The sequence below is a fragment of the Theropithecus gelada genome, chromosome 15 (assembly GCF_003255815.1).
Source record: "Theropithecus gelada isolate Dixy chromosome 15, Tgel_1.0, whole genome shotgun sequence".
NCBI lineage: Eukaryota > Metazoa > Chordata > Mammalia > Primates > Cercopithecidae > Theropithecus > Theropithecus gelada.
This window is the reverse complement of record NC_037683.1, coordinates 96434586-96456416: the sequence shown is the minus strand read 5'-3', so window position 1 is coordinate 96456416 and position 21831 is coordinate 96434586. Positions and strand designations below refer to the sequence as shown.

The following is a 21831-nucleotide window of genomic DNA, read 5'->3' as shown; positions in this document are numbered from 1 at the left end:
GTGGAGAAGCGAGGCGCTGGGCTTTACCCGAGCAGCGATTACGCGGAAGGGCAATGCTCCCCCCGCACCCCGTTCAGGCCAACCAGGTCTCCCCTTCCTACGCGGAAAGCAGCGGCGGGCTCCGGGGCGTGGGAACTAGAGAAGCGAAGGCGCGCGCTCCTCCTCCCTGGCTGGGCGGAGCCGCACCCGCCGGGAGAGTGGTGAGGGCCACCGCGGCGCGCGGGCGCTCAGTAGGGAGAGGCGCTTCTTCGCGGTGCCCGGAGCCAGAGCACACCCCACCGCCCCCGGGACCTGCTGGGGACTGGCCCGAACCGTCGTCGAAGGGAGCAGCCCGGCAACCCCCGACGTCCCTCGCCCCGCCCGACGTTCCCGCAAGTGGCCAAACCAGCCGGACAAGCCAAACTCGCCGGGTCTCCCGGCAGCAGCAGGTGGCCCCGTCCTTCCAGGGAGGGCCGTGCGCCCCGCGGCGCTCCGGAGCCCTCTCGGCCGCCCCCGCCAGGCGGGATGGAGGCGGACGGGGACGGAGAGCAGCTGGCCCGACTGCGCTCGGTCTTCGCCGCCTGCGACGCTAACCGCTCGGGACGCCTGGAACGAGAGGAGTTCGGGTCACTGTGCGCGGAGCTGCGGGTGCGGCCGGCCGACGCCGAGGCCGTATTCCAGCGGCTCGACGCGGACCATGACGGCGCCATCACATTCCAGGAGTTCGCACGTGGCTTCCGCGGGGCCCTCCGCGGGGGGCGGCGCCAGGACTGGGGTCTGCTGGGTCCTGCGCCCGCCGTGGCTGAGGTGGGGCCCGAGACCCCCGACAGCGAGGAGGACGAGGACGCGGAGGCGGCGCTGGCCACCTCGTGGGGCCCGGCGAGTCCCGACCCGGCTTGGCAGGATTTCCAGGCGCGACTCGGGGAGGAAGCCAAGTTCATTCCCAGGTGCAAGTGTGAGCTGGGGCGGGAGGTGATCCTGGCGCTTCCTCCTTTCTTCTTCCCACTTTCTTGCAGGTGTGCAGACCCAATGCACTTTACACTTCTCTGTGAGTTGCTTGTCTTCCTTCACCTACTCGCTTTGACTTTTCCAAGATCCGCTAGAGTTAAGAAAAGGGAGAGTCAGCGTTTGGGGAGAAAGTTTTACGTGCTGAATCCTGAGCCTGCAAAGGGCAGCGTGTTAATTACAGGAGCTCTCCTGAAATCTGCAGCCGCTGGCGCCCCTCGCGGGTTTAGGCGCGCGCCCCACATCTCACCGCGTCCTGGTTACGTCACCTTCTACCCCAGGCCTTAGACTCGCACCCCAGGGCTGGGGCCCGGGCTGTTTGCCAATTTGGCGTCCTCTGTATTAGTTTTCTGATTTGTCGTTTTCCTAAGACTGTATAGAAAAGGAAACTGTTGAGTTTTTATATTGCTGGACACAAATATTCATTGATGTACCTGCTAGGCATTTTACAGAGTTCACACGTTTAATTTTCATAACATCCCTAGAAGGTAGGCTAGCTTATTTCTGAACTTAGACTTAGAAATTAGACAGACGTTAAGGGACTTGCCCAGTTAAGCAGCAGAGATTCGACCCCACATTTTGTGAACTGGAAAACTCACTTTTTATGTGACGGAATAAAATGAAAAAATGACTTTATATTCTCTGCTCTTATTGCTGTGACAGAAATAACGTGTCAAGTCACGGACTTAATTATCAGGAGGTACGAGGATGCCTGCAGGTGGGATTTCAGGGCCTGGAGGGAGAGAGGCTCAGTTTTTCTTCTTTGAGCTTCGTTTGCATTTGTCCATCCCTTGGCGTGGTGGGTGTCTCCAGCTGCTATTTTTCACTTCATTCCCTGGCGATGCACACATTTCAGTGCTGTAAGTGTTTTTCTGCTTTATGTTTGGAGTTTAGCTGAAATTTTATTGAGCTCTGGCTGTCGTTATTAAGACGCTCTGAAAGGCATCATTTTGGTTGGCAGTTGGCACATCTGAGATGGAAGATTGAAAAGGAAGTATCCCTGGAAGGTTGTCAGTGTGCTTGTTCATTGGAAGTCCTCACTTCCTCCTCCTCCCAACTTCTCCCTCCAGCTTGGAAAGTGAGGGGAATATTGGGCATGGAGAGTGACTCACTGCCATGAAGGGTTGTGTAGAGAAAGTGGGTGTGTAACTATCTTTTCTATTGTTTACAGATGAGTTACTCCCCAACCAGGGAAGTACAAAATTAAAACACTGCTACAACCTATACTCTTTCTTTGAGTCATCTTTCATCTGTAACTTAGTTTGGGTGCAGCTAGTTTAAAAAGGTAAGAATTTTAGGAATGAGGCAAGATGAGTCCATATCATATTGGATATGATGTATGCATACATGTGGATCTGTTTTTCACAGCTGTCTAGTCTCAGCAACAAATATTTCACATACAACCTTAAATGATTGAAATGACCTGGATCAGTGTACAAACCAGGACTTAATATTGTTGGTGGAATTATTATTATCATGTTGCCTTTCCAAACTCTTCAGAGATTACTACGTTTAATGGGCACTGGTGTCACCTGGTAGACTTGTGTCCTAAGCCTCACCTCACCTCCTGATTTGAGATTAACAAGTACAATATTTGTCTTCCTCTCATGTTCAAGTGGAAGAGATCTAAACTGCGTTGCTGCATCTGATTGTTACCATGGCAGCCATCCGCTGTTTTGGTAAATTGGATTAATTCTGCTTCACTTCCTCATACAGCTGTTCACCTTTTCTTCCATCCATCCAAATGTGATTTAAATTTTTTTTTTGTTATTGATAATGCTGTCGGCATTATTTCAGCCAAATTTATTCCACAAACATTACCAATAGCCTGCCATATGTGAGATACTGGCTTAGGTACTGTCCTAGGTCACTGGGGACAAAGAGAAGGATGGTATGTAGTTCATGCCTTCAAGATGCTCATGGTGTAGATGAAACATTTTTCCAACAACTTCATTGAAGAACATTTAAAGCCAAAGGAAATTTGTAGGAAACTCTCTGTATTGTAGACATAGCTCAACAGACGGCTGCAAGCAAGAATTTTCTGTAAAAAGTCATTAAGTTGCTCATGTTTGTACACAATATTTTGGGACTTGTTTTAATATAAAGTAGAGTTTCTTCTGAAGGGAGAATTGTCTTTCCAGGAAAGTGTGCCATTCCAACTTGTGGCTTTGTTTCCCACCTGGCACTCAATCTTATCCCTGGGGACAGCCTGCTCCAGGGCTATCCTGGGGAGTGTTCACATCCAGTTTGAGAATAACGGATATTAAATAGGAAAATGTTTGGTTCCTATAAAGGTAAAGCATGACACTGTTGATTTTCATTTAAAGGATCTTTCAAGCAAAATATTAAGCAATTTTGGGTTAAACTCCCCAGTCATCAGTAATTGCGATGTTAGAGGGAAGATAATACGGCATCATGAAGGGATGAAAGTGGCCTTTGGGATGTGTGTCATTCTTGAGTTCATTTTCTCTTAGAAATTTGAGGGACTTTTTCTTTTGAAGGCTGAGGAAGGAGTGTCCAAGGAGCTGTGTGACATGGTAAGCTGAGCCTGGCAGGTGTGAAGGGTCTGCAAGATGGACCTTGACCACTTCCTGGTCAGTTTGATAAGGTCGGCCAACAGGTGAAGGCAGCAGGACAATGCGACATGGTTACATGGGGAATTTGGGAGGGCAGTTGCTACAAGGCTAAGAAAAGTCCTGGAAGTAGGAAGAAAATGTGTGGGTGTTGAGGGTGGAGGGGCAGGGCAGAGAGCAAACTTATAATGTAGCCTTGCCAGTTTCTGATGCCTGGGTCATTGTCTTGGTGACCGGGAGTTTCATACTCAGGAGATACTCAGTAAATACTCAGCAAATGTTTGCTGAATGAATAGAAGATACCAGTAATCTTTGATTCTTGTTTCAGATGTCTGCATTTTGAGAGGAAGTGTAGTTCATGTTGTGAGCTTTTGCAGATTTTCTCACTTTTTTTTTTTCTCAGTTACTGTTGTGAGCCGGTCATGGTGTTTAGAGATTGCCAAGAGAAGGAAATAGGCTCTGTGTGTGTGTGTGTGTGTGTGTGTGTGTGTGTGTGTGTGTGTGTATAGAGCATTTGATGGATGGCTGAGAGGAGGGATGAGGGTCTCTTCTCTGACTTCTAGTCAGAGCTGAAGCTTTTCAGTGTTTTCTCAGCTCCATTTGCAGCAATTTTGAGTGTTATCTGTGAATTGATTCACGCTGATAAATTAACTTGGAAAACCCCACTTTCTCACAAACAGCAACGTGAGGGTGCAGCTGGCACTGGAACCATCATGGGCCTGTGAGTGGGCACAGGTATCCCAAAAGTGTCCAAAGCAGGGACAACCTCAGGTCAGGTACCTGCTGTGTGACAGGTATCAGTGATGGGTGACCTGCCAGGCGGTGCTGGGCTAGGATTTGTTGGGACGTCAAAATCAGCACCATTAGCTGTTTCGCATAGTTTGCGATGTTTCTATATGCACCATGTTGAAGGGGATTCTTTTTTTTTTTTTTTTTTGAGACGGAGTCTCGCTCTGTCGCCTGGGCTGGAGTGCAGTGGCCGGATCTCAGCTCACTGCAAGCTCCGCCTCCCGGGTTCATGCCATTCTCCTGCCTCAGCCTCCCGAGTAGCTGGGACTACAGGCGCCCGCCACCTCGCCCGGCTAGTTTTTGTATTTTTTAGTAGAGACGGGGTTTCACCATGTTAGCCAGGATGGTCTCGATCTCTTGACCTCGTGATCCGCCCGTCTCGGCCTCCCAAAGTGCTGGGATTACAGGCTTGAGCCACCGCGCCCGGCCCAAAGGGGATTCTTTTATTTGGTAATTTAAAAACAAATTTAATTGAGAGGAGCCAAAACTTTCCATATGTGAATTGTATAGAGATTGGCAAAATGGCTTATCTTATTAAACTCAAGAGGAAAGGCTCCCCCATGGGACAGCAATCCTATTTAATTGGGAAATTTTGAAAAACAAGTAGCTGCCGGTAAGCAGAGGCAAAGTTTCAGTACTGGTGAGGGTTGCTTCTCCATTTCCTCTTCTTGGGTGCTAGTTTAGCCCTTTTCAGAATGATTGCCTTGTTTTGTAATAGTGTAGTTGCTTCACAGCTCCCTTAATTTACATGATACGGTGCTTGACAAGATAGAAAAGGGAGGGGAGAGACAGAGGCAAAGAAAGACATAAATAAATCAGGAGTGAGCCAGAGAGCAAGAGAGAAGGCCAGAGATAGAGTGGCAGAGGGGGAAATGGTGAGAGGGAGTGAAACACAGAGATTGGATGGAGGGGAAAGGAAGAGAGACTGATGGATTCCATCTTGCCTCGGTTTCCCCTCTTTCCACTCAGTGAGCCTATGGCCCCGAGCCACCTTGAGATGAGAGAGGCAAATCAGCTCTTCTCTCTTTGATCTCAGCTCTTGAATATCTTCCACATGTGAGCATCTTGGTGCTTTGTGATGTGTTTGTGGTATGTAAAGATATATATATATATATTTTCATGCTCATGGTCCTCATCCATGGAGGATGAGTACAACACTCACACATTTTCTTCCTACTTTCAGGACTTTTCTTAGCCTTGTAGCAACTGCCCTCCCAAATTCTCTTGTGTAACCACGTCACATCTGGTTCTCATCCAAGAAGAGAAGATGTGTTCTAGCCTTGCAACATGGTGGTGGGCTGCACCCAAGTCCTAGATATCAAGGGTATTTACCTTGAGTACCAGCTTTGGAATCTGTCACTGTGCTCACCATAGGTTTTCTGGAGGTTTCTTTACCTTTTCCGGATTCTGAACCAGGATCCTAACGTCTGTGTCTCTGTTTATGTCTGTACCTGGATCTCCTTGTTTTCTAACTGTTGCTATTCTGTAGCTTTTTGCTTTTTCTCTTTAATGTGTCCTCCGTCACAGTTACGTGTATCATTACTCTGCTGACTGGGAGAAACCTGTCTCTTAATAACTACAGCTCATTATTGCTGTATAGAAATGCTACCGATTTGTGTACATTGATTTTTGTATCCTGAGAATTAACTGAATTCGTTTATCAAAGCTTAGAAGTCTTTTATAGGAGTCTTTAGGGTTTTCTAGATATAAGATTATATTGTCAGCCAACAGAGATAATTTGACTTCCTCTTTTCCAATTTGGATGGGTTTCTTTCTTTCTCTTGCCTGATTGCTCTGGCTAGGACTTCCAGTACTGTATTGAGTAGGAGTGGTAAGAGCGGGCATCCTTGCCTTGCTCCAGAATTTAGGGGGAATGAACCTTTGATCCTTCCTCCTGGGCCTTGTGTGAATCTGTGCAAGCCTTAGGTTTTATGGGCTCTACTTGCTGGGTGGTGGCCACTTCTGGTTCTGATATTTGAATTTAATCTCAAGGTAGTAATTTCTTTTTGGCTTTCAGATTTGGGAAAAGTATTCTGGCCTTCTAGTCCTTAGAAGGCTCTCTGTTAGCCACCTGGGCAGTGGCCTGCTGTAACCCTCAGAATTCACTGATTGCTCAGAGCTTTGCTCTCAGAATTTGAAGAAAGATGATTTATTCTGTCATTCTGGTTTGTGCAAAAATCAAAGGCTTGAAAAGAAAAAGTCTTAAAACTTAGTGTTATCCGGGAAAGTTTACTGCCAGATCTACAGACTCTTCTCTAGCTTTTCCTCGAACCTGAACTTGGGATTTACTCTTCTCTAAAATTACTGTTAAATTCAGTTACACTACCCCTATCTCTTTAAGCGTGTAACAATCTTTATCTGTTTCTTGTTTTCTGCCCGTGTTATCCAATCTTTTTTCATTTGTAAAATGAAAGTGGCTGCATCATATGGGGAATGGTTAGTGTGCCATGGTGATTCCAAATGTGTTTCAAATCCTTTTTCTCTCCTCAGAGGGTATATACAGTATACATTCTTGCTTCATGTATATAACTTATTACAATTTACGTAGCACTTGAGTGCAGTATACAGTCAGAAGAGGGAAATGGGAAGAGAATATTTATTCTGAGTGGTCAGGGATGCCTCACCTGACTGTATTAGTCTCATGTGAGATTGTAAAATGGAAAGTAAACACTGTCTGTCTCCCGGAGGGAAGTTCTAATGGTGGAATTTATCTATGACACATAGGATTTCTTTAGAATTACTTTATCTAACAAACAAGTTCATTGCTTCAACTTGTAAATATTCAGGGTCTTCCAAATGATTATTGCTTTTCTCAGAGTAATTATAAGAAAAGAAGAGTGAATTTTAACCCTTAAGGCCTTAGTCTATATGTCTTATAAAAACAGGATATACAGTTCCAGTAGTGCAAATGTTTCTTTGATCCTTTCTCTAGTTCACCCAATTTTGACATTGCCCTTGACATCTCACTAGGCACTATGCATACCTGACCCTGACCTTGTTTCTCACGTTCTTAAATACTCAGGAGTTTCTGACACCTGAAGGACCTGGGGTGTGGAATAATGAATGGGAAAATTCCTCCTGGCACACCGAAACACCACTCATTCTGGACTATGGATGTTTCACATCAAATGTTTCTCAAATTGGGAGCCATAGACCCTTTGTGGTCATTACATATATCTTTGGGAGTTTTAGGAGACCAAATATTCTTATTTTCATTTTGGCGATAATGTAAAATAAATTGATGTGAGCTCATTCCAGATCACCTGCATTACAGATTCGGATAACTCTTGCATTGCAGATTTGGGTATGCAATGTCAAAACCAGCCTTTGTGTTTATGAGGCATCCCTTAACACTGTGCGCATTGTCATGAGCTAAGAAGGAAGGCTGAAAGGTGGGCTGTGCGTGTGAGCCATGTTTCCACATAATCCAAAGGTGACTGACAACAGAGTCCTGGATTTTCTGTAGTCTCAATATAAAAGTGATGGGAGAATGGGGTTTTGATCATAGAAATGTGCTCCAGATAGCCATGTATGAGCCAGTCCCACACTGACATTGACTGTGGAGATTTAGCTTGGAAAACTGCATGCCCTGTCAGATTAGCTGACTATTACTAATTCTGATTTCACTGATTTTGTAAATGTGTGTCAGTGTTAGAAATGTACTGATGCTATTGGTATAAGGAGTTTATATCCGATTTGTGTTTGTTCATAGTTAAATGTAATGTGTTATAAGCAATATTTAAGTTAACTGTGGAGTTCACAGGAGTCTTGTTTTTTTTTTTTTTTTGAAACGGAGTCTCGCTCTGTCGCCCGGGCTGGAGTGCAGTGGCTCAATCTCAGCTCACTGCAACCTTTGCCTCCCGGGTTCAAGTGATTCTCCTGCCTCAGCCTCTTGAGTAGCTGGGATCACAGGTGTGCACTACCATACCCGGCTAATTTTTGTATTTTTAGTACAGATAGTACTATGTTGGCCATGCTGGTCTTGAACTCCTGGACTCAGGTGATCCGCCCTCCTCAGCCTCCCGAAGTGCTGGGATGACAGGCGTGAGCCACCGTGCGTAGCCTCACAGTAGTCTTTAATAAGGTCTACCTGTTAATCTAAGTATGAGAAATATTATTCTAATGGGACTTGAAATCCTCAAGAACTATATAGGACTGTAAACATGCGTGTTTCATTTCTCAGTATGCATTTATCTCCTCTGTCATTTAAATTGAGGGCATAACACTATGGAAAAAGTACATCTTAAATCTCCCAATCCTAAGCAAGGAAGATCTGTGTTATTTTCCCACAGAGGAAACTCTTCTCGCCCTTTTTCCTATTTTTCATTCATTCATTCATTTATCTACTCATTCATTCCTTCACCTAACAAATTTTTTTTTTTTTTTTTTTTTTTTTTACTGTATGCCCAGGACTGCACGAGGCACTGAGTACTTAGAAATAGTCTCCTGCCAAAAGTCCAAGTTGCTTAGCTAGTTTCTCTCTATTCAGAAGGTGGTGACATCAGTGAGGATATAAAGTGGCGAGAATCACGAGGTAGATGGCCTGGGTCCAGCTCTCAGTGGTGGTCAGAAATCAAACAGACCAGCTACACTCGGGGAGTTTCCTCCCCTCTACCACAGAGAAGTGAAGCCTTCATGCCTTCCCTTGCAAGGCTGAAGTGTGCCAAAACTTCTTTCTTTTGTAGTCCAGCATGAGTAGGACTGCAGGTCCCTGTCAAATGACCTCCAAGCTCCTTCCGCTCTTACTACATACACCGTGGGCTGTGATTAATGGAGGAGGGTTCACAAACATGGAGGCCTCCAGAGCCAGGCAGGTAACGTTGACCCAGTGATGTGGACTCTATGGCCAGTAAGAGCCTCTGCTTTATATGCTGGGAGGAAAGCCACTTCTCAGCCTGGCCACTTTTCAGCTCCAGGCAGCGGCTGCCGTGCAGGATGTGGGTCCAATGTTGACAGTGATGCTGGATTTTAAGTGCCAATTTCCAATTTTGCATAGCTAAAGAGACAGCATTTCCAGTGTGCAACCTGTGAATGTGCCCTGGTTAATTCAAATGTTAGGTTCGATCTTATTTTGAAGATCCCTGTTGATCTGAGCATTTCGTTCCATGACATCCTAACTTAGAACTTTAATGGTGTTACTTATTTCCCCTCTAAGTTTGTGGGATACCCTTTTGACCCAATGACAGTTTATCTTTACTTTCTTGTTTGCTCTTAGATGTTATTGTACTTTGCAGAGTTATCTCGCTCAGGCTCAACAGATGTTGTTGTACAATATTTTCTACTTCCAGGTTATGCTGCCCTAATGGGTATGTCTTAGGGGAGGAGGGCTGAACTATGAATGCATTGGGATGTCTAGGATACCTATTACTCTAATATTTTTCTTTCTCTTCGTCTGAAGCTGGAAGTACTTGGCTGTCACAGTTTTTAAGACATGTAAAAAATCAATTGGAATGAAATGATTTGTGATGAAAATTAAGGGAATTATAAGAGGTCATATTTTCTGGTATTGTAGTATTATTTTCTTTCATTGTTGGAATTCTTCATCCGTTAGGCACCATTGTATTTTAGGGCTAAGAAATTTGAACAGCCATAACAGCTGTGTGTCTGGGTTTCTTTTCCTCTTTCTTTCTTTCTTTTTTTCATTTTCTGTCTTTTTTTATTTTGTCTTGGAGTAGTCTCATACAGGTTCAGTCAAGCTTTATTCCTTAAATGTTCTCACATGTATCTGTCCTTGTCTTCCATTTTTAAGTGGCCAGGTGGAAACACTCAAGGTAATGGCATGTTCTGAGAGCGCCTCCCCACCAAGTGCACACCAAGAGCAGCCGCTATCTTTAATTTCAATTTTTAAAATTTAGTTTTGGGGTGTCTTCGGGGAATGTTCAGCCTTGATACCCTCTGTGATCATTTACAACTATAAAAGTACAGTGCATGCTCAGATGGCCATTCTGTCATAATAGTATCTTTGATCAAGTATATCTTTTAAGTATCTAGATAGAAAGAAAAGAAGTACATAAGGAGTTATTTATTCTGAAATCCAAGTGCAGTGGTGAAAGTATCACCTATTGTTAGCTGCCTGTAGCTACCTGGTGCGAGGGCGAAGGGCTTATGGGAGGTTTAGGTAGCATTTCCTGATTTGTTACCCGTCTGCCTAGCATGGTGGACTTTACCATTTTGTCCCCTGGAATAACACAGTCACCTCATAATTCTTGCTTCTGTCAAACAGAGTTACAGTCTCCTCTGGGCTGAGGTGGAAGAATTCATGAAGAGCCAACACACATTTGTTTAGAAAGTCCATTTTAGGATACTCCTGTGTCATGTTTTCTGATGGGAATGCTGTGAACTAGTGTTAGTGTTTGTAGTGCAGAATGCTTTTTCTTTTCCTCCTTGGGGATCTCTTGGTATAGCATGTACTTCAAACTGGCAGATATGGTTTGCTTGGGGATGCTAATGAATGAATTATACTACAGGCATTTCTGCTTGAACACAGTGTATACATTCCAGAAAAGCCTAGTGTTCTGCAAACATACACAGGGCATTTGGGAAAAAAAGTAGAAATGGTGCAGACCACTCGATAGCTATACTTCTGTAATGAGAATACTCAAATAAGCAGTAACAATCATAAAATACTAGCACAGTAAAAAAAAAAAGTCATGCTAGATTCTTAATAGACATAGAAATACAGTACTCCATAATACCTGTAGGTATCTTAAAAATGGTAGCTGTTGGGTACTAGGCTTAGTACCTGGGTGGTGAAATAATCTGTACAAGAAAGCCTCATGACACAAGTTTACCTGTACAACAAACCTGCACATGCACCCCTGAGCCTAAAATAAGAGTTAAAAAATAATCTGAAAAACTGTTTAAACATGAAAATATAGGATTTTGCAGGGTTTTTTTTTTTTTTTTTTTTTTTTTTTCCGAAGGTGAAGGTAGCTTAATGGAGATGTGGGGTTGCAGCTGCTTTTAGTTAGTGGGGCAAGGACAAAATGCACAAGGATCCCAGAGAACCCAGACAACGCAGGTGGACATTCTGTGCTAAGAGGGCGATCACGGTGCGAAATGGCATCAGGTCCACACTGCATTCCTTTGTAGCCTGCGGCGTGCAGCTGTTAATGGACTTGCATTTCAGTGGCTGTTACTTGGGGGCATAAAGCATTAACACACTGGGAAAAGTCATTTCCACTTTAGCATCCTTCACTTACTAACCTAGGGAGTGAACTAACTGATGCTGCAGGTACCTGCATTATGGCAGAGAAATCCTAAAAAAACATCTTGAGTACAGAACTCATGGGAAGCTCCAGCAAGGCACAAAGACAGAAATGAATGTCAGATTGATTCTGTGTACACAGATTCAAGGTTTTGTATTGGTCTAAAAGGATAATGCATCACCTCTCTCCTACGAGATTATACCAAATGAGCTCTCTTCAGGATGATAGAAGTCCATCAGTCCACAAAAGTTTAGAAATCTATTAGGATGTTAGAGTCCTAATGACCCTGGCTAAAATGAAAATATGATGGGATAGCTGAGCACTTGGAGCCTTGGGAAGTGACCTACTCTGTTGAATGATATTTAACATTAAGGTTTTTATCAGTAACAATTAAAGTTCTTATTCAGCTCTTTTCATGAGTCCTAGCATACATTCACTGTGAAGCTGGCACATTGGTCTACATTGATTAACCCCAATGAGAGTGCAGTGATTTTAGACATTTGTATTAGAGTTCTCCAGAGAAACAGAACCAATAAGATGTGTGTATGTGTGCAAAATGTACATAAACACAGACACACATATAAAATATATGTGTTATGTATATACCATATGTATACGCATATGTCTTGACATATTATTTAGAAAGAGAGAGTTGAGAGAGATTGATTTTAGGGAATTGACTCATGTGACTATGGAGGCTGGTAAGTCCCAACTCTGCAGGGCAGGATGGCAGGCTGGAGACCCAGAGAGGGGTTGAGGTTGCAGTCCTGGTAAAAAGGTCATCTGCTAGCAGAATTCCCTCTTCCTCCTGGGAGATCAGTCTTTGTTCCAGGTCTTTACTGAATGGATGAGGCTCACCTACCCACATTATGGAGGGTAAACTGCTTTACTCGAAGTCTGCTGATTTAAATGTTAATCTCGTATATAGAATACCTTCACAGCAACATACTCACATGTTTGAGCAACGATCTGGCTGCTGTGGCCTAGACAAGTTGACATAAATAAAATTCACCATCATAGCCACTAAGAGAGTTTTTCAGATATTCTCAGTTTTGAGAAGATCACTGAGCATTTTTGAATGCTTCTAACTTGTAAGTAACAGAAAAATTCAAACTATTTTAATCAGGAAAAATTCCTATACATATATTATATCCCCCCACCTTCCAAATGCCTCAACACTCCACAACAAAGTACCTAAGTCAACTTTAAAGTTATTAATATTTTTCATCTTCCAAGAAAAGGCTTGCCCTACATCTGCTTATGGCTGTGAGATGCCCCTCTGGGAGAAGAGGTCTTATTATTCAGCCTTGTTCCTACCCCTCCACCCTCACTCTACAATCCATTTCTTCATCAAAATAGTCGTAACTTCAAACTGAGCACCTCACAGAAGATACATCTTGGATTTGAGCATAGCCATCCAGCAAGCCACACAAACATTATGCTTTGCTGGACTTTCCTGGGCAAATTCACTGCTTTCTGGCTTCCTTTCTTCTCCTTCCTTCTCACTCCTTCCTTCCCTCCTTTCTGCACATGCTGTGTGAAAGGAAGGCATTGTGCCAAGAAGTCCAAAGGCTGACATTTTAATGAGGAACAGGAAGAAATTCTTTCCAGTAGGAGTGGGTTCTTATCTGCTGTGTCCAACTACTAGTTTTTGTCCCTGAGTTGGAAGTTGCTTACAGGATGTAATATGAGAGCACAGGGAAGCCAGAAGTGTTCCACCAGGTATAAGTCCTAAAGCAGCCACAAGAGAGCTGCTAGATTCATTATTCAGCAGCTCAGTGGGCACTGGTGGTAAATCATGTCTTGTCTCTGCTAGTCAAGGGCGTTTCTAGAAATGCAAACTCCCAGGGCCCACTGCAGACTCACCGAAGCATCTGTATTTTAACAGAATCCCTAAATGGTTTGTGTGTGTAGTAAACTCTGCTGAGAAAATGAGAAGTGAGAGTGTGGGATGTGGCCACATCTGCTGGGCAGATGTTTCCAAAAAGGCAGAAAAGACCCAGAAAAAAATCGCTGAACTGAAGTAGAAGAGAGAAACTTCGCTGACTTCAAAATGTTGCCTTGGGGTGCTTCTGGTTATTTGATACCTGAATTTTGAGATGTTCATGACTGAGTTTACCTTGAGGATACAGTCCTTTATACTCCATCAAGTACTTTGTGTATTTTGTGAATGTATTCTTCAAAGACAAAACACATGCAAAAAAAGTACACAGAGCAGAAGCGTATAGCTTGCGGGGTTTTCAGATGGAATGCTTGAGTAAATCAGAATGCAGGTGAAGAAACAGAACATTTCACTACATTGCGGAAGCCCAGGTTCCCCCCTCAATCACTGCAGACCCCCCTTTCCAGAGGAGTCATCGTCCTTTGCCTCTGTGTTGATGTTACATACGTAGGTTCGTGCAGTGCATCTGGCTTCTTTCAGTCACCGTGATGTTTGTGAGCTTGTAGTTTAAAACTTTTATTTTCATTGATGTAGACTCTTCCGCAGTGTGAAAATGCCACAATCGATTTATCCAGTTTACTAAAAATGTCCATTTGGATAATTTCTACTTCATGGATGTCACACATAGTACTGCAGTGATCATCTGTCACAAGGCTTTTGGTAAGCATATGGACGTGGGCAACGCATTGGTCAGAAAAATTGTTTGCAAAATCACTGAAGCTTTCCGTGCTAATTCAGGGTCATCATATGAAGTCTGGTTTTACTCTGGGAGGTAGTAGAATGATATCCCCAGGGATTTGTGGAGATGGTGGTTCAGCTTGGCTTGTGAAGTTACTGTGTGGAGTGTCTGTCCTTGCCATCAGGCTGCCAGATGACGTTTTACTATTCTCAGTACTTCCTTCCTTCCTGGGTCTTTGTCTGTTGAAGTTTTGGAAAACAGATTATCAGATACATCAGAATCGTGTTTTTTAAAAGCCCCGTTTGAATGTAAATGATTCCTATACCAAGCAGGAGTGTCTCAGAAGCTGTTTTTCTTTTTTTCCTGACATTCCAGCCTCCTTTTGGATTCTTCTTGGCATCAGATACCTGAGTTTCAGATAGCTGGAGTGCTGCCATCATTTTGAAATTATAATATTATTATTATTTGTAGCTTTACTCCTGTTCCATTTTTATTCATACATTAACTCCTTTTTCAATTTTGTGTATTTGGAGGTTCCTCAAGTAGACACTGTGGTTCTAAATTATCTTTTTAGAAATTCAGCCACTTAGAGAGAGATAAGCACAAAACATGGACTTATATTATTTTGAATACAAATAAAAAGTAAGTGCCCAGCCGGGAGTGGGCATGGTTCACGCTGAATGAATCCACTGGAGTCAGTCACTTCATATGTTGGTCACTGAAATTATTTTTAATCCCTTCTCTTTTGAGTCTTAGGGGAAATGCTTAAAAAATTACACACCAAGATAAACAAATACTACTGCTTTGTGGATTCTCCTTGTCCACTCGAGCAAATTATTGTAATAACTTTATGACAACTTTCTGTATAGTACTGGGATTTAAAGCAACAATTAGGCATTTATTTCCATTTTCTTCAGTAGCTTTTGCATTCGTTTTGCTGCCCAGAGGGTATCTTACTATCCAAGCAGGTGAGAGAGGAGTGCGGCTCAGACCACAGGGAAACAGAACTGGAAACCAAGGGAATGTTAAAGGTTTGGGATAAAAAAATATAAACTGAGATAAATGTAAGTATACGGCTTACTGAAATTGCTTTTTCCTTATCTGATGAACCAGTGAGTTAAGATGATGACTCAATTAAGGGAAGACTGGTTTTTCTTTTCTTGACTTTTCTTGAGGGTTGAGGTCAGACTCTGTTGGCAGATGGTGTTTGCAGATCTGAAGGCTGTTTGCTCTTTTAGTGAACTGTGGCTCTGGGAGCACAAAAGTGGACCAGTGGCAGGACAACTGATCCTTGAATAATGTGCAAAAGTCGGATTTTAATGAGATTTTTTGGCTACCTTTTTTTAAAAAACACATTTCAGAAAGTCACCCTTCCATTCTGGAGAGGATCAAATGAAAAAGTAATTAAACATTCCAGCAGGTTGCTGGGAAAGCAGTGGAGTGGACAGATGATGGGCAGTGGGGTCTGTCTCAGGAGGCTTCTGCCTTGTGGAAAATGTATCCCAAGCACCATGGAGTGAGACTGGGAGCCTCTCAAAGGGTCTTAACTGTTGAAATGTCAAATTAGAGATGTCAGCAACATTTTATTTCTGAGGGGAAATGTGTTTAAGAAATTCATAAGAAAATCTCTACAGCTAATTTTACTTGTTTTGGTATTTTTGATCTATTTTTGTATCTTTTCATAAAACAGACTGGAACACTGTTATTGATTTATCTTTGTGTTTGATGGTTAGGTAGCAGGGTAGGTAGGTAAAAATCAGTGATTCTTAAAAGTAGATTATAAAATTCTGTGACATGTCTTTTGGGACACTAAAGAAATAATATCACATATATAAATAGTTTTAACATAATTCAAAGATGTAATAGACAATAATATCACGCTTAATTACATTAACTGTCATAGCAAACTAATGTAACCTTTGAAATAGGCTTTTAAAAGGGCCAGAGCACTAGGCACAGTGGCGCACACCTGTAATCCCAGCACTTTGGGAGGCCCAGGCAGGTAGATCACCTGAGATCAGGAGTTCAAGACCAGCCTGAATAACATATCTCTACTAAATACAAAAAATTAGCGAGGCATGGTGGTGCGTGCCTGTAAACTTGGGAGGCTGAGGCGGGAGAATCATTTGAACCCAGGAGGCAGAGGTTGCAGTGAGCTGAGATTGTGCCATTGCACTCTAGCCTGGGTGACAAGAGTGAAACTCTGTCTCAAAAAATATATTTAAAGTAAAATAAAAAGGCCAAAGCAGGTTGTGTAGAATTCTAACAAATTTTCTTGCCAGTGTCATGTATATTCAAGCATAAGGTTTATTTAACTGTTAACAAAATGTGATGAGGAACCAAACAGTTATCTTTCCATGATACCAGTAATAATTCAGAATTAAATGCCAATGATTTAATATTCAGTGGTAGGTATTCAATATATAATAAGTGCTAATTCAGGAAATATATTTGCTATTGAATGAACAAGTAGAATGCACTTACATATTCCACAATGTACTGATTTCGAAAGAAAAAGTGTTCTTTACTGGTATTCATGGTTCTGTAGTATATTAATAAATCATTTGGCGATTTTAGAATGACAAGCAAATCCTTATCTTTTGTAGAAGCTAATGGTGAGTTATCTATGTATGCAATATATTGTCTTTGTTGATCTCCATAGAATCATGTAATTTAATTTATTTTTGGAACTCACATATATGCTATTAACAAATATAAGTATTATTTTGTTAAAAATGCCCCCACATTTATTATTGAAGTATATTCAAAATATATTCAAGATTTGATACATGGGTTTAGCCATTCAGCTGATGTTGAAATTTCAGCAACCTCAGCTCACAAAAACACAAATCTGAGGTGGAGTGTATTCATTCATTTTCATACTGCTTTGAAGAAATACCCGAGACTGGGTAATTTATAAAGAAAAAGAGGTTTAAGGGACTCACAGTTCCACATGGCTGGGAGGCAAGGGAGGAGCAAAGGCACATCTCACATGGCTGCAGGCAAGAATGTGTAGGGGAACTGCCCTTTATAAAACCATCAGATCTCATGAGACTTATTCACTATCAGTACAACAGCACAGAAAAACCTGCCCCCATGATTCAATTACCTTCCACCGGGTACCTCCCATGACACATGGGAATTATGGGAGCTACAGTTAAGATGAGATTTGTCTGGGGACACAGCCAAATCATATCATGGAACAAAATGAAGGGGACTTTGCATATCAGAAATAGTTCCAGATACCAGCAAGACAGACAGTTTCTTGAGTTGGACTTATTTTCAGCATTCTTAGCATCTGTTATATGGTAAATAGTGGGCGCATCCCCATTGAAAACAATGTGAAAGGAGAAAAGGGAAAAAATAGCGGAGAAGGCAGCAGCACGCTGAAGACTGGTGCATGCTGGTGCGTGTAAAGTTCAGATGGAATCTGGTGTGCTTTCTAGAATCTCCTACTTTCTCACTGTGTTCAGCAGGGGAGACCCTTTTTATCTTGGCAATCATGTTTCCCATAGTTCGCCCTCTCCCTAACCCTGTGCAGGCAAGGCTCACCTGCTCACTCCTTCCCACTGTTGCCCTCTTTATTCTCTGTGAGTCAGAGTTCTGAGCCTGTCGCAAATCCAGTACAAAACTCCACCTTCTCCACATCAGTTCATGTTGAACCCTTCTTCCCAGACCTCCTGCCTCCTTCATTCATTCATTAATGGAGAAGCTGCTCCAGGTCAAACCTATAGGTACCGTCTGCTGCAAGGGATGTGAGACTGATAGGGTAACCGGGAAGGTAGAACATCCACAGAAAACTCAATACACAGAACTCAGATAATAAAGTGTGGTGGGGGTAGGAGGAGAGGGATTTCCCCGTGACTGGAGTATTCAGGGCTGATTTTCAGAGGTGACTTTTGGGAAAGCCTTGACTGATGTATAGGATTTGGCTTCTACATAGCATATATGAAAGGCTTAGATTCTGATCAAAGACTCAGATTAAAATGTACTTTGACCAGGGAGGAAAGAATTTGTTTCTCAACTTCTGCAGTCTCAAAAATTGGAAACACACACACACACACACACACACAGAACAGTGATATGAAATCAGTCAAGAAAACATGCTTCATCTGAACCTTGTCTCCTTTGTTGAAAAGTAACATATTTTGTATTGAGCCCTCTACAAAATACTTGAGGACATTGAGCACCTAAGGATGGAAAAAGAATGAAGGAAATGAGATAGGAAACTAGAGTGGCCGTAGAATTGATTCCCTAAACCAGGACTTGTTTGAGAATAAAACGAGGCGAACTAATTTACTTTAAATTATGTAATTTTATCAAAATACTATTTTATTATCTAACAAATTGTTTTCATTATATGGCGGTCCTATATAATAGTGCTAGTCAAAAATTTTAAAAGTAAAGTTATTTGTAAAATATGTAAAAGGTTGATGTACATTGAAGTAAAAATTTTCTTATCACTTATGCGAACATTAAAAATTTCATGTGCAAAATAGTACTGGAACATATTCATGTATTTTAATGTTAATTACCTATATCTATCTCTAATGCCAGAATTAGTGGTACTTTTCTGAAGAATACATCTTCCAATGTGGTCGTATTCTTAATTTTTTCTATAATATCACTTGTAATATTTAGAGTTATGGTTTCATTTTTTGACTACTAAATTTGAAATTGTTGACATCAGCAGTTGACTCTTCTGTGTAGATCATAATTTTTTTTTAAATTAAGAAAACACTCTCAAGTGTTGAACTATAATTGTAGAGTAAATTCTAAGTGGAGGATATCGTTAATTCTTTTTTGTCTTGGTATTGACATGTAAATATTAACATATGTGAATAATTTAGTCCACGATTGCCACAGGTTCTATGTCTTTGCCGCCTTTCAAAATACTTCCTTTAACAAATACTTTGACAAATTTATTAACATTTATAAGACAAGACTTATCCAGTTGTGTTCATTTATGTTTCTTTTAATGTTTTCCAATACTTAGATACATCAAAATTGTAGGACTTCTCAATTCTATCCTATTGTTACAGAATATAAATTTAATCAATAAAGATAGGAAGACCATCAAAAGATTTTTCTCATAAGTTCAGATATTCCAAATAATAATTACAGAATTTCATTTATACATTTGAACTCTCATCATTTAATCTGTTTAATTCCTTAGCATCTTCCTGTTTTCAGGCTTACTTTTCAATTAACTTCAATCTGCAAAAAGCTTGAAAAATGGATGGTAGCCTTTATAGTTCCCATTGTTGAGTGATTTGATTAAAGTTTTCCAAGTGATTTTGAAGAAAATGTAATGAAAACTTAGAGGACTAGTTTACAAAATGACGTAGGACATTTAGGATGATTTGCTAAGTAGTTCTTCAAAGGTCCAAAGATTTCCAAAATCTGAATGGTGGTAAGCCACAAAGAGAGAAAATGACAATTGCAAAAAATGTTTAGATAATGTAATTATGTGTGTAAATATATTTGAAATTTTGACTTTTAGTCTGCAGAATATTAAAGTGTATTTGGATTCAGTTATATGTGCCACCAATTCCAATGCATTTCTACTTCACAGATTTCTTGATTTGCTAAAAATACAATTTTTACTACAATGCTTTATTCTTTTATTTTTCACTGAATTTATGATAGCATTTGTAATAATAAGATTGAATGTTTTGTCTTTGACAGAATGAACTTCTTGAACTTTGATTCCATCTGCTTTTTTTGAAGCATCTCATTGCACTGATATAAAACTAGCCTGATTTACCTTTGTAGTGAAGTTCGTTTTCTGCTAATGCAGACAATAAACACAGCTATCATTTCACTCTTTGCATTTATACAAGATAATCGGTAATAAAAATTTGTGCAGAATTAATTTGAAACAACAGTCTCTTGACCTAAGAAAAAAGTCATGTTTCACAGGTGGTATGTAAGTAAGCCTTCTGCAGCTGCATGAGGAAAATTGTAGACTCTGAAGAATATGGTTGTCTTAAAAGACGTAGATCCTGTTGCTTCTTCAGGAGCTTTATATTTTCTGGTTTTCATATTGCTAATGATACCACTATAGGGCACCATGACGTCACTGTAGGGCACCATGGTGGACCATGGTGGAGGATAATATCGAGAAGCTTTTTTTAAAAAAAAGGTGGTATAGTATTCCTGTGTAACATGTACTCACTTCTCCTTATTAATATCTTGCTTTGGTGCAGTGCAGTTGTTACAATTAATGAACTGATTATTGATTCACTGTTATTAACTGAAGTCCATATTCGGATTTCCTCAGTTTTTCCCCAAAGTCCCTTTTTTGTTATTGTTCCAGCATCCATTTAGGACATCACGTTCCATTTCGTTGTCATGTCTCCTTATGCTCCTCTTGGCTATGACAGTTAACCATTTGGAGCAGTTATGCATTTATCTACTTTCTTGAGGAAAGGAAATTGAGTACTCAACTTTTTATTAAGCGTGCACCATTTTTTTGTTTATTTTTTGAGGTTGTTGCTGCCAGAAGGGTTTACTGCAAAAGATAAAAGCATTGCCATCCAGTAAAATAACTAGATATACACTTAAGCCATATAAAAAGCATCAGCTTACTGTAGCAAGAGCATCCGAAGTACTGTCCATCGCTCTGAGGCAGGCCTGTCCAACTTCTGTTTTCTGTACATATATCATGTGCACTATGTTTGTAAATTTCCAATTTCCCACTGACTTGACCACACGGCTGCCTGGCAGCGTTTCGCACATCTTGCAGATAGGAGCACAACTGACTGACTTTCGAGATGGTTGGCCGAGGCAACTGCTTCCAGTCTTTCTCCACCACCGTCTGAGTCCTGAAGGAGTTTTCTGTCTCCAGCTTCTCTTGTCCAAGCTTGATTTGTTTTATCAGTGAGTGTGAGTGTTCTGTTTCCTGCCCCTGAAAGGAAAGTTTCTGGTAAGGGTCAGGAAAGGAGAGATGGGTTTATTCCTGATTATCTTCTGATTTAGCCACGTATTATTCTATCTTTTCCCTGGCATGGATGTCTCACGCACCTAAAAAGTGGAAGTGAAAGTAGAGATGCAACAAATTCACCCTGGATTATTTTAATGCAACTGTTAATAAGTTTAAATGCACAGTTGGTACACAGTTTAAGAACAGGTAATACATGTTAATGCAACTTTTTGATTACAGTGAAAGGGAAATTCTAGTTAGATGCTTACCGTGGACAGGATACAGGACAACGAGCATAAACTGGGAGTGTGTGTCAATCTGGGAAGGTGACATGTCATCTAAAGAGAAATTGTACATAAAAATGGATACTGTACTCCTTATTTTCTCCTCAGCGCCTATCTTTTTTTTTTTTAACCAAAGTAGAAGTATTTTTTTCCATGAAAAATAGCTATAATATACCGACTTGCACTAACACTGCTAGATTATGCCTACATTTAACTTGACTCAGGTTAAGTTGATAGAAGAGAAATACAGGGAGAGCAAATGTGCATTGCAAGACAAGTGCTTTTAAAGAGCTGTATATTCTTACATATACATGTACACACATATAGCACATACATACTATAATATCAACAAAATGAACTTCTGTATATGAAAAAGTTTGATCTGGACTTGGGGCAGGATGTGAATAAAAGCCTGTTTATCTGAGTGTGGAAGAGTGAGGTCTGCAT

The 21831-nt window shown here is 41.3% G+C and overlaps 1 protein-coding gene across 1 annotated transcript in view; it reads left to right on the top strand.

The window, feature by feature from the left end:
• The first annotated feature begins 202 nt into the window (after positions 1–202).
• RASEF (RAS and EF-hand domain containing) overlaps positions 203–21831 on the top strand; it is a 77601-nt gene continuing 55972 nt past the window's right edge. The window contains exon 1 of the mRNA XM_025359605.1: positions 203–926. Within this exon, the coding sequence (XP_025215390.1) occupies positions 505–926 (422 nt within the window). The 5' untranslated portion in view covers positions 203–504. The remainder of the gene's footprint in view (positions 927–21831) is intronic.